General features: G+C 38.0%; 1 protein-coding gene across 4 annotated transcripts in view; it reads right to left on the bottom strand.

Moving 5' to 3' along the window:
* Window positions 1-579: 579 nt before the first annotated feature.
* pan3 (poly(A) specific ribonuclease subunit PAN3) overlaps window positions 580-24,123 on the bottom strand; it is a 210,067-nt gene continuing 186,523 nt past the window's right edge. For 3 of the 4 annotated variants that reach the window (XM_063054249.1, XM_063054250.1, XM_063054248.1), the window contains 6 exons: window positions 18,950-19,037; window positions 18,162-18,301; window positions 15,088-15,217; window positions 11,540-11,604; window positions 3,870-4,008; window positions 580-3,582 (listed from right to left, as the gene is read on the bottom strand). In XM_063054249.1, coding sequence (XP_062910319.1) covers window positions 3,442-3,582; window positions 3,870-4,008; window positions 11,540-11,604; window positions 15,088-15,217; window positions 18,162-18,301; window positions 18,950-19,037 — 703 coding nt within the window. In that variant the 3' untranslated portion in view covers window positions 580-3,441. Of the gene's footprint in view, window positions 3,583-3,869; window positions 4,009-5,267; window positions 11,605-15,087; window positions 15,218-18,161; window positions 18,302-18,949; window positions 19,038-24,123 lie in introns of those variants that run through there. The other variant, XR_010018733.1, reaches the window with a different exon arrangement.

Here is a 24,123-nt window from a genome sequence, read left to right as displayed (position 1 = left end):
ATCCACTACGCCCCTAATGTTGGCATCACCCCTAAATTCGCTGATCAAATTTACCACATTATCATCCAGATCATTGGCGAATATGAACCCAGTACAGATCACTGTGGCACACCGCTAGTCACAGGCCTCGTATGACGAATAGGCTGCAGCATCCAGCAAAGCCTTGTGTCCAGGCTTGCTGGCTGTCAAAGGTCAGTTCCGGATATTCACAAATATCCAAAACTGATTTTGAGCTTTCTTTTCTACATTTAATAGTGCAACTTGAAACACACACATGCATTTAAAATTCATTATCCAAAATAAAACACTCATTTACCTTTCCCTCAATATTAAATTTTTGTTTTGTTTCCCTTCATGAGTACAGACATTTTCAGCCCATACTCTGCTGCAGAATTGTATCCCATCCAGGAATAAACTTTACAGTGAAGTATAGGTGTGCCAAAGGGCAGATCCTTGGCCATCTCTGCCATGGTCAGCCCCATGATATGCATAAAATTATGTTCAAAAGCTTAAGATGTCCTTAAAATATTAATAGTTGCTAATATCACAGATGACATTAGGCTAGACTTACATTCTGGTATTCTTTATTAAAATACTGCTGTACATACAAAAGTTTAAATCAGGTGGAAACATTTAACACAGAGGAGGGGACATAACAGACAAAATTGATTAATATGGGATAGCTGGTTTAAGGACTTCTTTTCTGTACAAAAATAAACAAAATAAGGCCAAAGTAGAACACACAGGGTATGTTTACAAGGTTTTCTTACAAAAAAACTCATTTATAGAGTATATAAAAAAATTATAGTAATACATATGCAAATTGTTTTAAACAGCATTAGCAACTGAAAATCCTGTCTATAATTGAAAAGATTTTCAAAGAATACATGATTTCAAAAGCTGAAGTCACCATGTGATTTCAGGGGCTGGCACTGGATCATCAAAAGGTAGCACATTATCATCCTTCTTGGAACAGCTGATCATTAATAGGCATGTGCCTAAAATTTCATATTTTAAGAAATCTATACCAACTTCAAAGCCCAATCTGCAAATATTCTTAACTTCATGCACTGGAACCTGTTAAGAACTATAGGAACTTCCCAAATTTTATTTGAGAATTAATTTATAGGTGTAGACCTAAAACCTCATGATGACTAGAGTTGGTAAATATAATAACATGGAGTAAAAATATTTGCCCTGATATACAAATGCTAACTTGGATTAGATCATGAAAATATTCAAATGAATATTGTGGGGGTTTAGCTACTCATTGAAATGACAGTAGATGCAAGAAACCAGAATTTTACTAATGCAGAGACAACATTTTTTTTTGCTTTTGATAATCCAGAGGCAGTGTGCTGGTTGAATAATACATCAAAATTGAAGCCTCACTTATTTCTGCCTATTACCCAAATATTGGTCCGTACTGAGAATGTGAAAGGCCAAGCACACACTTAAAAGTTAGAGATGATCCCCTTTCAGCAATCATTCACAAATATGAAACAAGAAACTTTTGAAATGTACAGAATGATATAAATACAGTATTTCTTTTCATCATGTCAGAATACCATTTTTTAAAAATTTTTAAATGGTTTTATATAAAAGAATGCATTTTCCCCAAAACATACAAAAAAACAGCTGCTTCTGTCAAACAGATGAGCTATTGACATGACTTTACTTAGGACATTATCCTTGAAAGAACATAGTAAAGTGTCCTCAATTCCTTTACAACCAAAATGAGGGAACCACTGTGATTGCTTGTACTGCTACCTTATAAGCCAATTTGCAGATGCATACAAATGTATCAAAATCACAAATATATGTAGTCCTTCCCCATTAATTTTAACAAATGGTGATAAAATGAATCTCATCGCAGTTGTTGAATAATCACCTTCCAAACTTTAAGCATGAACATTTTTGTCAATACCTAAGCAAATCCAATGTGCAAAACTTTACGTTGGTAATATTAGACTAATGAGAAAGAAAGTTCAATTGTAAAGACTGCTTTGCTCTATACTCAGTATTAGCATTCTTTGCATTTTATATAAAACAACTAATGCTATATAACATTTAATACTGGGAAGAAAAGACGTATCAGTCATTACTTGAATTCATTTTCTTTATATCCTCTTCTTTAAATTATCCAACAAATTTGGCAGTCATATACGACACTTGAGTTAAACAAATCTGCATTATATTTTGATATGTTACTCTCATTTCCCTAAATGGATCTATTTCAACAAATGAAACCATGTTTAGAATTTGATTCTGCAAATTAAGTAATTTCCTGGAAAAGAGATACAGCTTATAATCCTAAGATACTGAAAAATCATACTTCAGATAGTTCCAGATATCCATAATTCATATGAGTAATTGCAAAGCCAATTTTGGGGCAAACAGCATTGTAAAGGCACAACAGTGCACAATCCTTCCAAAATGAAGTAGTTTAATTGCACAGGTTACTACTGTCAAATAATTGCTGCTTTTTATGTTATTGTACTTAAAGTTCCTTTGTTTTCATATCCAGTGTAAAGTACCCTAATAAAGCTGCTGTTCAAATAATAGAACTTTATACAAAATTAAATGGTACATAACAAAATGTAATCCACTCCTGAGATTTCAGGCATTGAACTCAATTTAAAAATTAGTCTCCTATAAAAAAAAGCTTGCATAAATGTAGAGCTACTTTACCTGTTTATTACTTACACTGAATTCATTTTTCAAAAGGCGCTGGTAGCTGTATGAAGCAAAAAAAGCTACTTTCAATTTTATTATGAAAGATGTGTAGCTGTGATAGATGCCATCACCACTGACATACTGGAGTTGTTTAGTTCCTACAAGTATAGCATCCATAGTATTCCACCTGATTTCCATAAAAATATGCTTCTTGTTGTTTGGTTTTCTGAGTGATAGAACACGGCAGTCAGTCTGAAGTCCAGCACACCGTTTGCCAGAAACACAACTCACCGGAATGCAGTTTACCAAGTAGCATTTCCAATGGCATCTCACCTCATCCTTGCCATAGGCTTGTGTGCAGCAAAATCTCTTCATCTTCCTCAGAGGCATACACTGTTACCCAGAAAGCAATTCTAAAGGTAACAAATTTCCCTTATCAGAGTTACATGTGGTAGGTAAATCTTTAAAGATCACATCCTGAACTTAAAATTAGTGCATAAACACGTGAAAAAATAAAACTGGGATCATCATGCATCTGATGTTATTTCCCACTTTAAAAGCAGTCTTGACAGATATAGATGGCAGTTCCAACTCCTGTAATGGACGTTCCTCCTTCAAGTAACAGTGTACCTGATCAACGTGCAAGCAGCGCTGCTCATTTACATTTGTCTTTTAAATGTAAAATGAGATGGCATTAGTACAGCTGTAGTGCAATTAGCTCTTTATATTGTTCTTCAGCAATATTTTGCCTGACCACAGCAAATACTACAACTGCCCGTTAGAAGCTGCCAGGAGTTCTGAGAAAGCGCTTTCAAAGCAGCGCTTTAGATCAGCATAAGTCACCACAAGAACACTCTTTTCATCTCTAGAAACAAGACTTATTTTTTCTGGAACACCAGCATCCAACTGCAAAAAAGTGAAAAGGAAACAGCAAACATTAATCAGCATTCAAACAAAATAAAGCACATAAGCAAAATTTATGAATTAGGTTTCAGAATCAGAATCAAGTTTATTATCACTGATATATTAAACCTGTTTTGCAGCAATGTTACATTGCAAAACATAAATTATTCTAAGTTACACAATAGTATAAAAGATGAATAATGAGCTCTTGGACCATTTAGAAATATTTTTGCAAATCATAAATGACTGTAAAGCAGTGTCTGCTGTATGATGAACAATTCGTCCATTACCTTGTTCAAACAGGAGACAATGTGACTGAGATCGATCCACGGAGTACCTGCTTCAGTTAACTGGTGGAAAAGATGATCTCTAAACAGTTTTAGCAGGTATCGGTCACCTGTTTCTGACCAGGTAGGATCTTTTTGGAATCTAGTAAAACAATATGCACAACATAAAATAGCAAGCCAATTTAATGGCCATTCCAAAGGTTTACAGCCACAGAGCAGTACACAATTCTTACAGTATATTTGGTATAGGCAATGTAACATTGCAGAGTACGCTTAACTATTAAGCCCACATTAAGAATTTCAAAACCAAATAGGCATACCATTTTATGCAACACGCACACACACAAAATGCTGGAGGAAATCAGCAGGACAGCAGCATTTATGGATATGAATATACAGTCAACATGTTGGGCTGAGACCTTTCCTCAGAATTGGCAAGGGGGAATTATGCCAAAATAATAAGGTGGATGTGGGGGGGAGGGGGAAGGAGGACAAGCTAAAAGGAGATATACAAAGCCAGGTGGATGGGGAAGGGAGGATGAAGAAAGAAGCTGGGAGATGATAGGTGGAATAGGCAAAGGGGTGGAGAAAGAATCTAATAGAAGAGAGTGGACCATCGAAGAAAGAGGAGAAGGAGCACCAGGAAAAGATGATAGGCAGGTGAGGAGTAGAGGTAAGAGGCCAAAGTGGGGAATTGAAGAGTGAATGGGGAGGAAAAAAATTCCCGAAAGAAGAAATTGATGTTCAAGCTACCAGGTTGGAGGCAACTTAGATGGAATACAAGGTGTTGCTCCTGAGAGTGGCCTCATTGTGGCAGAATTATGACAGAATTTTATGCATCTTTAATTGTACTTACTTATTGTTACATGTTGCATAATTAAAAGTTTTCAATAAATACCTCATTTAATCTCAACATAGTTCTTGAAAGTTGGGAGAGTAAGGATGGGCAAGATTAAAGTATTGATTATAAGCATATATTCAAATGATTTGTAATGCTTTGAAAGTAATGAATACTATTCAACAAGATTTTAAAGGAAAATTAGTTAACAGACAAATTACTAGCTTAAGATGGGTTTAATATTAGCCACTTATTTATCACTTGAACAAGTGAACTGAATGTGATGATTGGTTTGTTTGCATTAGCAGCATTTAAAGGTGGTGAAATACGCAATTTGTAATAATTTATTCAAAATTCAGACTGAAGGTGAAAAGAAGAATTATCAAAATACTTGTGCACATGTACATCATGCAGAAATTAACACTTATTTCCTCTTAGGAGGATTTAATTAAGTAAAATTAGTAAAATCTGATGTTTACTAGACTTCCAATAGATGGAAGAACACCAGTGTATAAACAGCACAAACTTTATTTCTGTAAAACTAGGAATTTTCGATAACTTACCTTCAGAATGTTTTTTCCTTATTCTTTGAATGTAGTTCGATCTCCACAATCAAATCACATATTTATTAATTTGGGAAAACCATAAAATATTTATGCCTTAATAAATATGCATTCCTGTCATTTCCAAGTGGCTCTTGTTGCATTGAAATTCTCTTCCTGTTAATGTATTTTGTTTTTTAAAAATCCAGGAGCAACAAGGCAGATCACATGTACAAATTATTTGACTTTAATAAAGTCCTCTTAATTCTTCCACATAACTCAGCCAAATTTAGATCATTAATGTAATTTTTTTCAGAAACACAAAATATTTTTTCTTAGTTTAATAATTTTTATTCAGCTACTGATCTTTCTTCACTCTATTTCAGTGCATCAGCCAGTGGTGAATGTTTGCAATTAGGTCAAGAATCTTAACTTAACCACACTGATAGTACCTCTACCATGAGAGGGAAATAGGACTCAGCCTTTCACATTGCTGCTTTTCATGAAGTGAATGGCAGTTAATAAATATTTCTTTAAATATAGACACCATCTTGTAGATAAATGCAGCAAAGTATGTATTAAAAAATCCCACAAATAGAAGCTATATAAATGAAAAATGACTGTCAAGCGATAAGTGATGAGCACTGAGAAATGTCAATTTCAGTTCAAAGTAATGACTTGGAATCTTTTACACCAATGAAACAAGTCAACAAATCAAACCTGAAGCTATGAAATTTTTGCTCAATGTAGCACAGCTCAGATTTATGCAGTAATTAAATCTTCTAAATTTTCTGATTCACAAGAGACAGTTCCACTGCTAACGAGGAATGAGACAAATATTGATACTGTGCTTGAAAATTGGTTGGAGCCCATTTCTGGTCATTTCAAACAATGTATGAAACAACTGGGCTGAGAGTTGACTGGAATTGGATTCTGTAGTAACAGTGGCAAGTTAGCATCCTCACTATCCATCTGATATCAACATGGTCGTTTGCAGAGATACAACTCAAAATGCCTTGATGATTTCTGTAAAGGTTTCTGTAAGTCAGGTTGCTGTGTAGTATTGAGTGAAGACGACTTCTGGCTAGAAACTGGGATTAATCTACAGTTTCTCTAAATTAAATTACGCAAAAAAATGTGTTCTTGTTTTGAAGTGTTTGCACCATTTCATGCTCAAGTCCTGTCCATCAAGAAAATGGACTAGCCGTTCCTTTCATGATAAAACTATGCAGTTTTAAATTTCTCCATTGTATTTTGTGCATGTGATGTGGCCAAGGTGTGTGGTTCTTTTTAATAACTCAACAACAGAAATTGGATCAAAATGTTTCAACTTCCAGGCTTCCTTAATAAATCATTATCAAGTAAAGAACTATGCATGAATTAATTTGACCCTGAGAAAGAGAGTATTTAGTAGTTAAAAAAAACTAAAACTCAGGGTTACAGCAGATTACCTGAGGCTAGCAATTTAACTTAAAGATTATGCTAAAATCTATAGTATAGGAGACACTTACTGGCCCACCACATCCTTGCAAGTCATTAAAGGGCAAATACTACTTTCCTGCACTTGTTCTGGAGATTTGGAAGCAACAGTATGTAAATCTTCTTTTAAGTTTATTCAGAAGGTGCCTTTAAGTCTTCAGCTCCAACCCCATCCACAGAGTAAACATTTTTTCCATTGCTGCTCATATCTTTTGAATAATTATCTTGTGTTTATGCCTCACTTCTTTGTGAAGTGAAATAGATCAATCCAATCCACTTTTTGTAGGTCTGTCACAATTTTATCAATCTCAACTAATTTTCCCTCAGTCTCTGCTGTTAAGAAAAAAAAACAGCCTCTTTCTCAATAAAAGTTGTTCTGGACCTTAAGTAATCTCCCATGGACTCACTCTATTACAAGGTTTACTGTTCATAATAATGAACAAAACATGATGCCAGAAAAATGTCTGATGCAGAGGTTATGGGATCATCATCTAGGCAAAGAGTGTAACTGGTTTATCTTAACTTAAGCAATGAGTCCAAAGAGGATACAATCTGAAGGCAGGAGCACTGCTATCCTCAATGGGCCAGATGGACTGCTCCTATTTCTTACATTCAACATCACATATAATTGACTGGGTAAAAGAGTCACTGATTTCTATTATTTTCAACTAAGTACAAAGTAGCTCAGTGTGGTTTCATAATGCAGATCCAGTATGTATGATCATTTTGCTATGAACCTGTATCTTCTACTTCCTGTACTGCTTGAATGAACTGAAGATGAAAGTGGCATGATAACTTTTGATTTCAGTAACTACAGACTTTACAATTAATTCCAAATTCGCTGAAAGCAGGTACTAATAACACGTGTGCTGCTATTTACAGGCTGTTGAGACCCATTTTACATATCCTAATATCTTCTGCATTGCATCATTATTCCTTTCATCCTTTAATCACCACATTCTCTGGCTGAGTGCAAAGACATCTTCTTCTCCCTTTTATCCATCTATCCCATTCCCAACTCTGAACTTGCACAAAGTGTCAACGTTCCAGTTTTAATGTACGGTAACCAAACCAACATTTTTTCCTGTTTTCATCTCTCAACAAGGATGTCTGATGTGGTAGTGTGTGCCTTTCTACATTTATTGTCAATAAACTATAATAAAAACACAAATGAGGCTTTTTGCTAGGTCTAATTCTTTCTTTCAATATATAATTAAAATATGTAAAGAATGGAGTTCCATGATTTTGAAACACCTGGCTTGGTTGCTCTTTTTCCAAATGAGGACTTGATTTTTCACATACACACAAGACACAAAAGTGCTTTTCAGAAACGCAGCATTTAAACGATTACAATAAATGCCAGAGGACTCTAAGGAGCATGGACATACAGAGGGATCAGGGGTTGCAATTCCACAACTCCTTGAAAATGGCAGAACAGGTAGAGAGGGAGATATAGAAGGCACAGGTATGCTTGTCTTCACCAGTCAAGGTGGGTGGGGGTAGAAGTTGCAGAGGGATGAACAGAGAGGTAGGTATTGACTGAATGCCAAATATGTGCAAAAGCCTAGCTACACAGAGGACTTGGTAGAGTGTAAGAGTGCAGCAGAGTCCTTGAAATTTAAAAATATGTATGAGAATTTAAAAAGAAACTGAGGCACTGTGTACAGTTGCAAGAAAAAGTTTGTGAACCCTTCACAATTACCTAGTTTTCTGCACTAATTACTCATAATATGCCATCTAAGTCACAATAATAGACAAACACAATTTGCCTAAACTAATAACACACAAACAGTTGTACTTCTTCTCGTCAATACTGAGTACACCATTTAAACAATCTCAGTCTGGGTTCAAAAAAGTATGTGAACCTCTGGGGTAATGCCTTCTATAAAAGCTTTTTGGAGTCAATGAGATGAGATTGGAGGTGTGCACTGTAGAGGTGCCCTGCCCTATAAAAAACACACTAAGTCAGGTTACTCAGAGCCTGCTCTTCTCAAGAAAGATCTGTTTATTTGAACCATGCTGTGATCGAAACAACTTTCAAAGGATGTTAGAAGAAATGCAGAGATGCACAAAGCCGGAAAAAGCTACAAAAGCATTTCTAAAGCCCCGAGTGTTCATCAGTCCACATTATGTGAAATTGTCTACAAATGGAGGAAATTCAGTACTGTTGCTACTCTCCCTAGGGGTGGGAGTCCTGCAAAGATCACACCAAGAGCACAATGTGCAATGCTGAAGGAGCTGAAAAAGAACTCATGGATAACAGCAAAAGACTTGCAGAATTCTCTGGAATTTGCTACAGTCTCTGTTCGTGTGTCCACTATAAGAAAAACACTGAAGAAGAATGGCATTCATGAAGGACACCACAGAGTAAAACCACTGCTCTCCAAAAAAAAACATTGCTGCTTCTCTCAAGTTTGCAAACAACCACCTGGATGTTCCACAACACTTCTGGGACAATGTTCTGTGGACAGATGAGACAATAATTGAACTTTTTGGCAGAAATGCATATTGCTGTGTTTGAAGGGAAAGGGGCACTGCACACCAACACCAAAGCATTATCCTATTGTGAAGCATGAAGGAAGCAGCATCATGGTTTGGGGCTGCTTTGCTGCCTCAGGGGCTGGACAGCTTCCAATTGTTGAGGGAAGAATGAATTCACAATTGTATCAAGACATTTTGCAGGAGAATGCTGGGATAGCCGTCCATCACCTGAAGCTTAATAGAAGTTGGATGATGCAGCATGACAGTAATCAGAAACACAAGAGTAAATCAACAACAGAATGGTTTAAAAAGAAGAAAATGTGTGGTTTGGAACAACCAAGTCAGAGCCCAGATCTTAACCTAATTGAGTTGCTGTGGCAGGACCTGAAAAGGGCTGTTCATGCAAGGTATTCCAGAAATATTGATGAACTGAAATAGTTTTGTATGGAGGAATGGTCTAAAGTTCTTCCTTGCTGTTGTGCAAGTCTGATCAGCAGCTACAGGAAACATTTGGTGGAGGTTATTGCTGCTAAAGGAGGTTCTACCAGTTATTAACTACAAGGGTTCACATACTTTTTCTAGCCTCAACTGTGAATGATTAAACAATGTGTTCAATAAAGACATGAAAAGTACAACAAACCTTGTAAGCGGATCTGGCACTTATCCATGTAAGTGGAACAAGTGCTACACATGCCCTTACACTTCCTCCCTTACCACCATTCTGGGCCCCAGACAGTCCTTCCAGGTGAGGCGACACTTCACCTGTGAGTCAGCTGGGGTAATATACTATGTCCGGTGCTCCCGATGTGGCCTTTTATATATTGGCGAGACCCGACGCAGACTGGGAGACCACTTTGCTGAACACCTATGCTCTGTCCGCCAGAGAAAGCAGGATCTCCCAGTGGCCACACATTTTAATTCCACATCCCATTGCCATTCTGATATGCCTATCCACAGCCTCCTCTACTGTAAAGATAAAGCCACACTCAGGTTGGAGGAACAACACCTTATATTCCATCTGGGTAGGCTCCAACCTGATGGCATGAACATTGACTTCTCTAACTTCTGCTAATGTCCCACCTCCCCCTCGTACCCCATCCGTTATTTATTTTTATACACACATTCTTTCTCTCACTCTCCTTTTTCTCCCTCTGTCCCTCTGACTATACCCCTTGCCCATCCTCTGGGTTCCCCCCGCCCCTTTTCTTTCTCCCTGGGCCTCCTGTCCCATGATCCTCTCATATCCCCTTTGCCAATCACCTGTCCAGCTCTTGGCTCTATCCCTCCCCCTCCTGTCTTCTCCTATCATTTTGGATCTCCCCCTCCCACTTTCAAATCTCTTACTAACTCTTCCTTCAGTTAGTCCTGACGAAGCGTCTCGGCCTGAAACATCGACTGTACCTCTTCCTAGAGATGCTGCCTAGCCTGCTGCGTTCACCAGCAACTTTGATGTGTGTTGCATGAAAAGTACAAATGTTCGTGTGTTATTAGTTTAGGCAGATTGTGTTATTGTGCCATAGGTGAAGATCAGACCACATTTTATGAGTAATTAATGCAGAAAAACAAGTAATTGCAAAGGGTTCACAAACTTTTTCTTGCAACTGTAGGTTAGTGAAGGCAGTGGTGAACAGCGAACAGATTTTTGTAAAATAGGATATAGATACGAGAGTTTCGGGTAAGCTTCTATTTATGGATATAGAAGATGGACAGAAGTACAATAGCAAGAAAATTCAATGAACGTGGATGCGTGGCTTTTTGCAACAGGTAGTGCAGCAAATATTACTATTCTAGTATTAGTATTAAAACTGAATATACGCTATCACTAATACTTGCAAAATAGATAAAACTGATCATCACTAACTGCACAGAAAAATGGAACCAAAAAATATTCTTTTCTTCCATTTATTCACGTCATTCAAATAGCCCAATGCTAAATTATCAAATCTGATGGTTGCATATTTTAATCCCAAGAAACTGACATCCAGCTTGTGTGATTTTGGCTCACAAATTTTAACAATTTGTACCAATAAAATGGAACTAAATAGTATACAATGAAAAATAAGATCGGAATTAAATATTTTAAGTACTCACCCATTTCTCCTGCATAAATAAAAAGCCAATTATTTCATTTAATTCCACTGCTGATAATTACTAAACTAGCTATGACTTATTGGAATCATACAATCTGATTAACTGAATGTTCAGTGGAATCTCAGGCCTAGACTACATACGAGGTAATATTCAGAAAAGAAAAAGTGAAAAGAGAGAAGGAGATGGGAACAATAACTCTACAACTTCATTTTCTGTTGAGAGTTTCTATAAATAAAGCTTACTCTGGCCTCTCATTGATTGTTCCCAATTTTGCTAGCAGCCTAAACAGCCTTCCATTTTGCACCTCCTGCAAGAGAGAAAAGTCAAACAGATTAAAATTGGACCTAATTAATTTATCACTCAACCACAACTTTTGCTTTAAGTCAAAATGCAATCCACTTTGATTGAGGTACTTAGCTTTCGAAGCTACAGCAGTTAATAGAAATAGAAATGGACAAGCAGCCAGCAGTCAATTAATTCATCTACTACCATACTCTTTGGAAGGTGAGAGAAAACTGGGAGCGAAAGGAAAAAAACTAACACTGTAAGGGAGAACATCCAAACTTGACACAAATTCCACCAAAGATTAAGATTGAATTCACTATGTTATCCCTAACTCATGAAAGTTGTTTTTGTTCTACTGCAAACCATGCATAATTATCCTCAACATCATAACCTTACAGAAAAATTCAGACTTGCAGATATTGCCTTAAATATCATGAGATTCTTTGCATAGGAAAGGATAATTGGACTATGTACACCTATACCCAAAATTGGCATCATGACTTTGTTGTTCAGCAGGGAAGGTCAAAGTTTACTTGAATGGTTGTAATAGGGTACTTCACAGTCACGGGCAGTGATATGGGGTTTCTGTGGCTGTAAACAAAACCCCAGGATGGTCTGATGTCAGATTCGAGTGTATCTGACAGGTGCATGACATCTTGAATATGGAGGATGAGCAGCAAAGTCATGGTCCATATTGGTACTAACGGCATAGGCAGGAAGAGATGAGATCCTATATAGAAACTTTAGGAAGTTGGGACCTTTCCCAGGGTAGGTGGGACATATACAAGAAAGTCACACTGTACCTAAACTGGAAGGGCACCAGCATTCTTGCGGGTGGTTTGCTAATCAGGACGGCTTAAACTAGCTTGGCAGAGTGTAACCAGTAGGTCAAGCAAGTGGAGTGGTTGGAAATAGTGATAATGTTTGTTCCTCACTTTTTGGAGCCAAAGCATAAAAAAAATGCTTCGAATGAAGTTAGTATTTGATCCAAGGAGGAGTGAGATAAAAATTGCCATGAAAGAAACTACGCATGAGGTATAGTAGTAGTTCAGGATTCTGCACAAAAGGAATGAGACTTATTGAGAGAGCATAAAGTGCCCATGATTAAAATTGCAAGGAGCATAAAAGCAGATTGTAATAGCTTAAGTATGTGAAAATAAAAAAAAGTTACTGAAAATAAATGTAGGTCCTTTGACAGTCAGGAATTGGAGCATTTATAAAAGAGAACCAAAAAAAAAAGCACAGCAAACAAATACTTTGTGCACACAAATAGCTTCCCAGATATGCCAGAGAAACAAAGGTAGAATTTCAAAAGCAATTAGGGGAAATTACTATTAAGTTATAATAGTGCTTAAGGATTAAGTAGTCAATAAATTGCTAGGGGCTGATGATCTGCATCTCAAAAATACCCTAAGAGGAACCATGGAATTAATAGAGAAAATGTTCCAACTCTATTAAAAAGAATGGATAAAAACATCAAGGAAACAGGACAAAGCCAACATTGATTACGGAAGGGAACCATATTTGACAAACTTACTGGAGTTTATGGAGTAAATGGTAAAATGAATGAAGAATTGTAGGTGCAGTGTACATAGATATTCAGAATTCTAACTTAAATGGCTCGAGTGCAGATGGTACACAAGTTTGGGTGTTATATACTAGCATGGCGTGAAAACTGGCTGACACACAGAAGGACAAGAAAAAAAAAGGTCTTTCTCAGGTTGGCAGGTGGTGATACTGGGATAGTGCAGGGAACAGTGCTTGGGCCCCCAGCTATTCACACAAAAAAAATGATTTGATGAGGATTATTTCCATTGCACAAAACTGGGTAGGGGTTGTGAAATAGATTTAAAGAGACTTTGATGTGATTTTACGCATGTTGAATAGGTGGGCAAAACTTTGCAGATGTGGTAAACATGGATAAAGCTGGATGCAAATAAAGAAAAGCAGAAGGGCAGAGCATTATTTAAAGGTTATAGACTGGGAAATATTGATATGCAAAAGGATTTTGTGTGCGCTGGAACACCAGTCACCATAAGCAAACATGAAGATAAAGCAAGAACGGTATGGTGACCTTCACTGCAAGATGTTTAGTGTACAGGCGCACGGGTATCTAAATACATCTCTATGATCCTAAAAACCATTTCCCAATTTGTGTGTGGCTTCGTTAATAATCTTTGTGGCTGAGAACATTTGTGGTTCTACTTTTAAATTTGGTCCCAAACAGTGCAAAATGTCTCAGTAGAACATTGTTTTTTTAAAGTTTTATCTATATCCTAGCTGTATTTTGAAGATAGCAACTTGCGCTTATTTAGCTTATTAAATAAAGATCTCAGTGTATAGAATCCCTTGTTTGTCCTTCTTCTGCCAAGATTAAAAAAAATATAAAACTGTAGGCAAATGCATAACCTACTACTTTTCACCTAAAAGACTCAATGAACATGAAATAGCATTAGTACCCTGAGATGAAAGATCTGCCAAGATCTTATTGAATAGCACAGCAAGGTTGAGGAACCAAATCCTGCGATTTACTATGCTCTTCCAGTCTACTGCATTTAGTGCTGTTTTATTTTTAAAGCTTAATAAACTCACTACTCAATATGAAAATTAAATTTTGTGAAACTATTTGTTCTGAAGGGTATGATCATGGTACTAAATACAAGACCGCCAAATTTTACAATACTTTCTATTTGATAGATGTAATATTTTCCTTTTGGTTCATGCAGTCAGTTGTCCAAAACAATGTCTACGGATTTTTTTTTTGATTCCTAGGCTAAATGATGACACTGAAAATAGATACTTTTGCTGGCAAATAATGAATGTTTGAATTTGGCAGAAAATGAGTAACATGAATTGGCTAAAGCTATTCTGAATATCAAACACTAACTCTGAAATGCTAAACCAGACATATCCATTCTGAAAGCTGCTTTACACACAAGCATTTTACATGGCCAAAGAGATAGAAGTCTCATAGAAAACACAGCTTGATCAACCAATCTTAATCTGCACAACAAGTGTCAAAAATTTAAATTACTATTACACTAGTTGATTATAAAGATAGCAGGAGAGTTTTGAATACTTGTCGAGCCATAAAGAATAGCGTGATTATGTACAAAGATCTGATTAAAATGAGAACTTGGTACCAGGGAACACACTGCTGCTAAAACAGATTTTGAAGCGAGAACTTGGTGTGAATTTCATTTGAGGTTTCCTGCTGGGAAGAGACTTGGAACACAGGAAGATCAGATCAGCAGAGAAACTTACTGAAGGTAGGTTATTTAGAGGATAAAGAATTGAGGTCACTTAATGCAGGGTGTAGCAAAGACAAAGAAAGGACCAAGACATTTCAAGGATAACATTTCATACAATCTTCAGAGTGTATATGTTTGCTTCAGTATAGTAGATTGAAAGTTTTAAAAAAATTAATGGCATCTCCAAAGTATACTTCAACGAAAACCACCCCATGAGCTATTGTTGATCTGTGATTTAATACTTTAATTTTTACCTTCATCAGATCATCTTCTATAACATCATTTCTCATCTGTGCAGCATCCAATTGTGTGTAAAATCTGGCACCAATCATTGGCATAATATCATTTACACTGCGCAGCCGATTTTGATCAGTCAACAAATATCTAGAATAAAAAAAATTAAAAAGAAATGTCAATCTATTGTATCTGCCGCATTTATGGTACAATACGTGGAACACGCACGGGTGGATAAAACCCCAGGGACAGATGAGATCGATCCTAGAATGTCAAGGAAAATAAGAGGGGAGATTGCTGGATCCCTGACAAAGGTGTTTGGATCTTCATTGGTCACTAGCAAGGTGCAATATTAGAGAATAACTAATGCTGCTCCTGTATTTAAGGGCAGCAGGGATAATCTAGGTAATGGAGACACAAAGAACCACAGATACTGGAATCTGGAGCAAAAATGAGTTATGCCGAGTTCCTCCAACATCTGCAAGTGGACAAGGACAGTCAATGTTTTGGGTTGAGACCATTCATCTCTGCTCCAATTCAGGTAATGAAAGGTTGGTGAGCTTTCAGTAGCTGGGAAATTATTGGCAACAGGATTAATGTATTTTTGGAAAGGCAAGGACTGCTTAGGAATATCAGCATGGTTTTAGTCCTGTCTTACTAATTTCATTAAGAGGTTTTTCTGAGGAGGTAACCAAGGAGATCAATAAAGGTAGCATAGCAGATACTGTGCATTTTAGTAAAGCAATTGACAAGGTTATGCTGGCTCACTGAATTCAAAATTAGCTTGGTCAGAGACAAAGGGAAGTGATACAAGTGTGTTTTTTTCCCTGATTGGAAGTCTGTGACTAGTGGTGTACCACAGGGATCAGTGCTGGGGCGTTTATATTAAATGTGAATGTAGATAGTAAAGCAGCAAGTTTCAAAAGATACAAATACTGGTGCTGTACTGGATAGCTCAAGATTGTCCAAGGCTACAGTGAGAGATAGGCCAGATGGAAAGTTGGGCAAAAAACTGGCAGATGGAATTTAATCCTGACAAATGCAAGGTGATGCATTTCAAGCAGTCAAATTCGGGTAAGGAGCATATCGTAAATGGTGGAGCATTAAGGAATATTGTTGAACAAATATAGTCCAACTCCATAGCTCCCTGAAAGTGGAAACACAGATTGATAGGATAGTGAAAAAGGCATATGGCATGCTTGACTTGACAGATCGGGGAACAAAATATAACAGTTGTGATGTTATGTTACAACCTTTGTTCCGTATGCCATTCTGGTTGCCACACTGTAGGAAGGATGTGATTATGTTGAAGAGAGCTGAGGGGATTCATCAGGATGTTGCCTGGAGTAGAGTGCCTTAGTTAAGGGAGAGATGAGAAAGGCTGTGCTTGTTTGCTGCGAAGTGAAGAAGGCTGTGGGAATGACCTAATAAAAGTCATAAGAACATGTGGCACAGAGTTCAAAGTTCAAAGCAAATTTATTATCAAAGTATGTACGCATATTTCACCATATATTTTTACTGTATTTAGAGATACAGCAGATGGGCCCTTTCAGTCCACCCAGCAAATCACCCACTTAATACTAGCCTAATCACAGGACAAATTACAATGACCAATTAAATTACTAACCAGCACATCTTTGGACCGTGGAAGGAAACTAGAGGAAACCCACATGGTTCATAGGGAAAACTCCTTACAGACAATGACGGAATTCAACTCCGAACTCCAGCATGTACTGAGCTGTAATAGAGTTGCACTAATCACTATACTACCATGACACCTATACTACCTTGAGACTGGTTTTGTTGCATACACTGACAGTACCACAAAGAAATACAATAGAATCAATGGAAAATTACACACAAGTACCTACAAACAACCAATGTGCAAAAGGCAAGTATGCAATACCAAAAAAGAGTGAATAAATAACACCAAGAACATGAGTAGTAGAATCCTTGAAAGTGAATGCATAGATTGTGGTAGATGTGGGCAAATGAAAGCACTGTAGATGAGCAGAAGGGTTGGCATGGACATGGTGGGCCTAAGAGCTTATTTCTGTTCTGACAACTCTGAAGATTCTTCCTCCTGGTAAGTATTTGATTATGTAATTCTAAAATATTTCCCACCAGTACTGAGTGCGCCTGGTTAAGAGGAGGATCTGCGTGTCTTGCTTATAAATATGTATTCTGAAATGACTGCTTCCATTTGCTTTTTAGGCAACATCTTTGCATTTTGTGGAATGTTAGCCATTTTCAGAGCAGAATTTTGTCAATTGGTCTTTGATGTGTTCAGTGTATTGAACCTTTATTATCCTTTTTGCAAATACATTTTCAATTTAATAATTTGTCGCAGATGACAAGAGTTTACAGATCCTATTAAACTCTTGTTGAGTTTATTTTTCCTGTCAATTTAATTGTCTTTCAGTTTTCCAGCAACTTGGTAGATTTCAGGAGAATTAATGCCTGAAACTTGCTTTCATAGAAGGGAACCGCAGCTGATAATGCCATGCACAAGTATTCTACTCATCATTCTTTTCACAAATATGCATTTGTGCTTTGATAGGTGATGGGCAGGTGAGGCATGTAGTAGCAGAACTGCACAGAGTACAAAAGTTCTTCATGATCACGATCCCCTGATATTCAAAATCCAGCTCTAGACAGCAGTAAGAGCTATATTGCTGCTCAATTTACCTTCAACCACCAAAGCTAGTACTACTACCTTTTGCCAGTAGTACTGATTCTTCAAAAAATATATAATTCAGTAGTTTGCCAATGTTAAACAAATCTCTTTTTAAACAAAGTCAGAAATTAATATCTTTAACTTGCAGCAAAAACAAAATTATCACCAGTTCTTTAAATTATATAAGATTAACGGATCTGAAATGCAAAAGCTATTCTTGGTCCAGTTGTCAGCTTTTTTTTTGCGTTTAAACTGCATGTTTCTCCTTCTTCCTGTCCATGAAATGAGAAAATGACAGCTGCATATATGCAGGAAGAAAACAAGTTGCTGGCAGAACATACAACCGCAGCTTAGCATATCTCAAAACAGAAACTTAAGATTACTCAAATTAAGGAACAGATTTGTCAAATAACTTACAAAATTAGGTTTTTCAGGTCTGAAGAATAATTGAGTGACACCAAATCCATAGCCTTTTGTATATTCTCTCGTTGAATTCCTGCCACAGAATTGCATGCCAAGGCCAAAACCACTTTTCCCAGAGATATCAGATCAGCTTGCTGTGCAAGAGAAGAACACAAATTGCCAATTGAAAATAAGTACTGGTAATTATCCACTGGTTTTATGATTATACTTTCTAAAAATCATATAAGTATTTGAAATGTACTCTGTCCAAAGTTCGTTCTAATTTAACTCATGGAAAATCTGACTAGCCAGCTGCTTCTTCCTGTATTCAGATATGCTGCTTGTTAACAAGTTCCACTTCTCACACGCACAGAAACTAATTGTAAAGAGGCTCAGATGCTTACATTACTTTTTCCCATATGGATAATATTCTCTTTCTGGATTGTTTTGTTGCACTAATTTGCAATGATGCATGCAGGCCTTACACTCAGAAGTCATTTGTCTTGGAAGTAAAATCTATCTAGTGCATCATGCACGGTTATTTCATTAAAATATATGGCAACTTTGTTGAAGTGGTGTGAGTTTACATTTATGAAAGAATGTTAATGAAATAAAATGTTCATTTTAATTCACATAGAATTGAATCTGAATGAGTATTAAAACTGGGGATAATGTACCAACAGTTCTGTATTTGGCTCAAATGGAAGCACAGCTTCTTGAATGTAATTTTTTTTAAAAAATCACCTTTTTGACAATAACTCAGGCAATAAAATTCACAGATTCCGTTCAAAATATGTGCTTACCTGATACTGAGGCATCATTCCCAGTGGATTATTTTGACTACTATCAAAAGTTAAGACATCAAAAATTCCAACACAATTTACACGCAACCTTGGGAACAAGCAAAAATATTAGATTCAGACATTTTTTGTAGCAATTTTTTAATAATGGCTATGACCCTTTGAATCCATAACAATGATTTTGTCTTGTACCAAATGAACTTACAATTACCAACTTAGAGAATTTCAAAGTAACACAGGTCAAGACTTCATTGATGTAAAAAAGCACTGAAAAATTAACTGACATCTGCTCAACTGTTAGAGTTAGAATTTTTTTTTATTGTTAAAAATAAAATTGTGCAAAGATGTGTTGATACCTAGGATGTTACAACATTGCATTATTTAGTTGAGTTAGGCTTTATCTGGCTTTTGTGTTTCCTTTTAGTGCAATGACAACTCTGCTTTCAAATTTATAATATACACCCAATAAATACAATTGGAATTTGATAAATTGCATGTGGTTGCATAAATTGAGCTTCATTCAGTGAATCAAGACAAAATCACATACAATAGCCAAAAAGATTTCAAAATAACCTGCAGAACTAATAGTTCTTATAGAACTAATAACTTAGTTAGTCCCATTTCATCATGATGTACACAATGCAGTACAGATAAAATTACTTGTAGGTCAATTAACTAATTTAAGCCTTCTGGAAGAAATTTCAGCTACAGATTGTTTGACAACAGTCTTGCATCTGAAGACAATATTCCAATATACAAATACAGTTGACTCTAGCATAGCATTCCATAAATGATAGACTATTGGAGTTGCAAAGTTCAAAGTAAATTTAAACTTATTATCAAAGTACATATGTCACCATATACTATTCTGAGATCCATTTTCTTGCTGGCATTCACAGTAAATACAAGAGACGCAACAGAATCAATGAAAGACTGCACCCAATAGGACAGACAAAAAAAACCAATGTGCAAAAAAACAAATTGTGCAAACAAAAGAAATAATAATAATGATCAATAAATATCAAAACCATGAGCTGATGAGTCCTTCAAAGTGAGTCCACAGGTCATGAGAACAGTTTAGTGATGGGGTGAGTGAAGTTATCCCCTCCGGCTCATGAGCCTGACGGTTGAGGGGTAATAACTATTGTGAACCTGATGGTGTAAGTCCTGAAGTTCCTGTACATTCTTCCTGATGTCAGCAGTGGTAGGGAGCCCTTAACAAAAGATACTGCCGTCTTGCAACAGCACTCCATGTAGATGTGTTCAGTTGTGGGGAGGGCTTTACCTGTAATGGACTGGGTCACATCCACTACTTTTTGTGGGCTTTTCCATGCAAGGGCATTGGTATTTCCATACCAGGCTGTGATACAACCAGTCAATATACTGTCCACCACACATCTATAGAAATTTGTCAAAGATTTAGATGACATAGCAAATCTTCACAAACTTCTAAGAAAGTAGAGACATTTCTATGTTTTCTCCATGTTGGACCCAGTAGATCCTCTGAAATGATAACACAGAGGAATTTAAGAATTGCTGATGTTCTCTACCTCTGATCTCCTGATGAGAACCAGCTCATGGAGCTCTAGTATCTCTTCCTGAAGTCAACAACAAACTACTTGGTCTTGCTGATATTGAGTGAGACATTGTCGTTGTGGCACTAATCAGCCAGATTTTCAATAACGCTCCTATATGTTGAGTTGTCACCACCTTTTGTTTGGTCAATGACAGTGATGTCGTCAGCAAATTTAAATACCGTATTGGCACTGTGAATAGCCACCCAATTATAAGTGAGTAATGTAGGGGGCTACGCAAATAGTCTTGTGATGTATTTGAGCACATGGTGATTGTGAAGGAGATGTTTTTGTCAATCCAAAATGACTGCGATCTGAAAATGAGGAAGTAGACGATCCAGTTGCATAGGGAGGTATTGAGGACTAAGTTAATGCTTATTGATTAGTTTTGAAGGGATAATAGTATTGAATGTAATGGTATTAATGGTAATTATTGAATAGAGAGCAAGTGACATGGCATCTGCTGTTGACCTGTTGTGATGGGAGGCAAACTGGAGTGGATCCAAGTTGCTTCTCAGGCAGGAGTTGATATTTCATCACCAACCTCTCAAAGCACTTCATTACAGTGGATACAAGTGCTACTGGATGATAGCCATCAAGGCAGGTTACCACATTCTCCTTTGGCATCAGTATAAATTAAGCATGCTTGAAGCAGATGGGTACCTCAGACTGTTGAAGCAAGAGGTTAAAGATATCAATGAACAACTCTGCAAGTTGATCAGCACAGGTCTTCAGTACGTGGCTAGGTTCTGGGCTAAGTGCCTTCCATGGGTTCACACTCCCATGTTGGCCTCACAGACTGAAATCACATTGAGTTCATCTGGGAGCAGAGCCTTACTGTATTGTTCTGTTGCTTGGTTTCACTTTGTAAGGAGGTGATAGTATTCAAGCCTTGCCACAGCTGTCAAACATCCTTCAGTAATTGAGGTTTGGTTCGGAATTGCCACTTTGCATGTGTGATAGAGATCGTACCTGGAGCTCTTGTATTTTACTTGGTTGACAGACCTGAGTGCCACTGATCCAGCCCTCAGCAGATTGCAGATCTCATGGTACATCCAGAGCTTCTGTTTGGGAAACACTGATTTTGTGGGGACACACTCATCTATGACTGTTTTTATAAAGTCCCTAACAGCCGTGGTGTACTCTTTCAGATCCTCTGATGAGTCCTTGAACACGACCCAGTCCACCGACTTGAAGCAATCCTGTAGCCACTCCTCTGCCACCTGTGATCACCTCATTGTTGTCCTCGCCTCTGGAGCCTCTAGCCCTTTAGTCTCTGCCTGTAAACAGGTAGCAGGAGGGTGGCCAAGTGATCATATTTCCTGAAATGCAGTCTAGGCACGGAACAGTAGGCATTCCTACTCCTGCCGCTGCCTGTAAGGGGTTTATACGTTCTCACCGACCGCATGGGTTTCCTCTGGGTGCTCCGGTTTCTTCCCACAGTCCTAAGACATACTGGTTGGTAGGTTAATCAGTCATTGAAAATTGTCCTGTGATTAGGCTCAGATTAGCAAAGAGCCAAGAGGGCCTATTCCACGCTGTATTTCAATAAGTAAATAAATAGCATAGCAGTGGTCAATTGTGCTGAGACCCCTGGTGCTGCAGATGATAGGTTAATGATAATTGGGCAGAGATTTCTTCAAACAAGCCTGATTGAAGTCCCTGACAATGATTTGAAATAGTCAGGGTAGACCATTCATTTTTAGCTGATGGCAGCACTCAGTACCTTGACTGCCTGCTTAATATTGACCTTTGGTAGTATGTAAACAGCAATCAGGATCACATTGAACTCTCCTGGTAAGTAGAACAGTTGACACTTAATCAAGAAATGCTCCAGGTCAGAGGAACAAGAGTGCCACAAGACCACTGCATTCGAGCATCACTAGGAGTTTATAATCAAACACAAACCCCCAAACTCTCCAAATCAGCTGTCCCACCCATTTGGTGTATCAAGAAGCCCTCAAGTCTTACCAACACATACAGTGTGTCTGGAGTGTGAGTTAGGTATCCAAAAACCACAAAACGAAGCAATTTTTCATTTCCCTCCCATTGAGCAATCTTGCCTTTAGGTGCTCAGTCTTGTTCTCCAGCGACTATACATTTACTAACAAATTTTACAACCCACCATTTCAGTCTGGCTTGGAGTCCACTGCTCCTCACTCTCTTTTGGCCAGGGCAATGTACCTTTGTCCAGTTAAAATAGCAATACTTGCACACCTGAGAGTTAAGACAACTGAGTCCTTCAGAAAAATGTGAAATCGCCAATTCCTTAAATTGGTTCAAAAGTACAATACTTAAAAGGAAATTACAGGCTACAGATTGCAGTAGGAGCTCAGAAAAAGTATACTTAGAAGTTTTGTAAACTGCACGTAACATGTTGCTGTGTTTCACCAGCATCATCTTGCCTGTCAGTTTTGCAAGTCATATTATTTGCCAAGGGAAATCTCGCATGCGATTGTGGTTGCTGTGTACATCCCTGCCTCTGCCAACCCGACGTCAGCGTGTTAACATCATTTACACCGTCATAGCCAGATTACAAACCCAGCACCCGAGTGCCCTTATTACCATCTCGGGCGACTTCAACCAGGTTACCATGGCTAGAACACTGCCCAACTTCACGCAGTATGTGAGCTGTACAACCAGAGGGGAGAGGACTCTGGATTTGATGTACGCTAACGTTAAGGATGCATACAGCTCCTCTCCCCTCCCCCCCCGGGAAGGTCAGATCACAACCTGGTGCATCTAAAACCCTGCTACGTGCCTCTGGTGAAGAGTAAACCTGCAACCTCGAGGACAGTGAGGAAATGGTCGGAGGCTTATGAGGTGCTCCAGAGTTGTTTTGAGGTGACAGACTGGCAGGCACTCTGTGAGCCACATGGAAAGGATATTGATGGGCTCACAGAATGCATCACTGATTACATTAACTTCTGTGTGGACTGCAGTGTTCCAACAAGAACTGTCCTTTGTTATTCAAATAACAAGCCATGGGTGACAAAGGACATTAAGGACATCCTGAAAGCTAAAAAGAGGGAGTTTAGAGATGGAAATAGGGAGGAGCTGAGGGCAATACAGAGAGACCTGAAAGCCAGGATCAGGGAGGCTAAAGACAGGTACAGGAGGAAGCTTGAGTGGAAACTCCAGCAGAACAACATGAGAGAGGTCTGGAGGGGGATGAGGACCATCACTGGGTTTCGGCAAACTAGCAACAGAGGAGCTGAAGGCAGTGTGGACAGAGCCAACAAACTTAACCTGTTCTTTAACAGATTTGACATTGTGACCCCTGCCCATCCCCCACATGAGCTATCTGTTGTCAGTCCCCAACCAACACACATTCCACTCTCCCCTCCTACCCCTCCTCACAGTTTCTCATGACTATACCCCTCCCCCACACGAAACCACCACGGTGGGCTTCACGGCTGAACAGGTGAGAAGACAGCTGAAACGTCTCAACCCAAGCAAGGCTGCAGGACCTGATGGTGTCAGTACCAGGGTGCTCAAAGCCTGTGCCCCTCAGCTATGTGGAGTACTTCGCCATGTATTCAACATGAGCCTGAGGCTCCGGAGGGTTCCTGTACTGTGGAAGACGTCCTGCCTCATCCCTGT

Source organism: Mobula hypostoma, chromosome 7 (genome assembly GCF_963921235.1).
Source record: "Mobula hypostoma chromosome 7, sMobHyp1.1, whole genome shotgun sequence".
Lineage (NCBI taxonomy): Eukaryota > Metazoa > Chordata > Chondrichthyes > Myliobatiformes > Myliobatidae > Mobula > Mobula hypostoma.
This window is presented reverse-complemented; position numbering and strand designations above follow the sequence as displayed.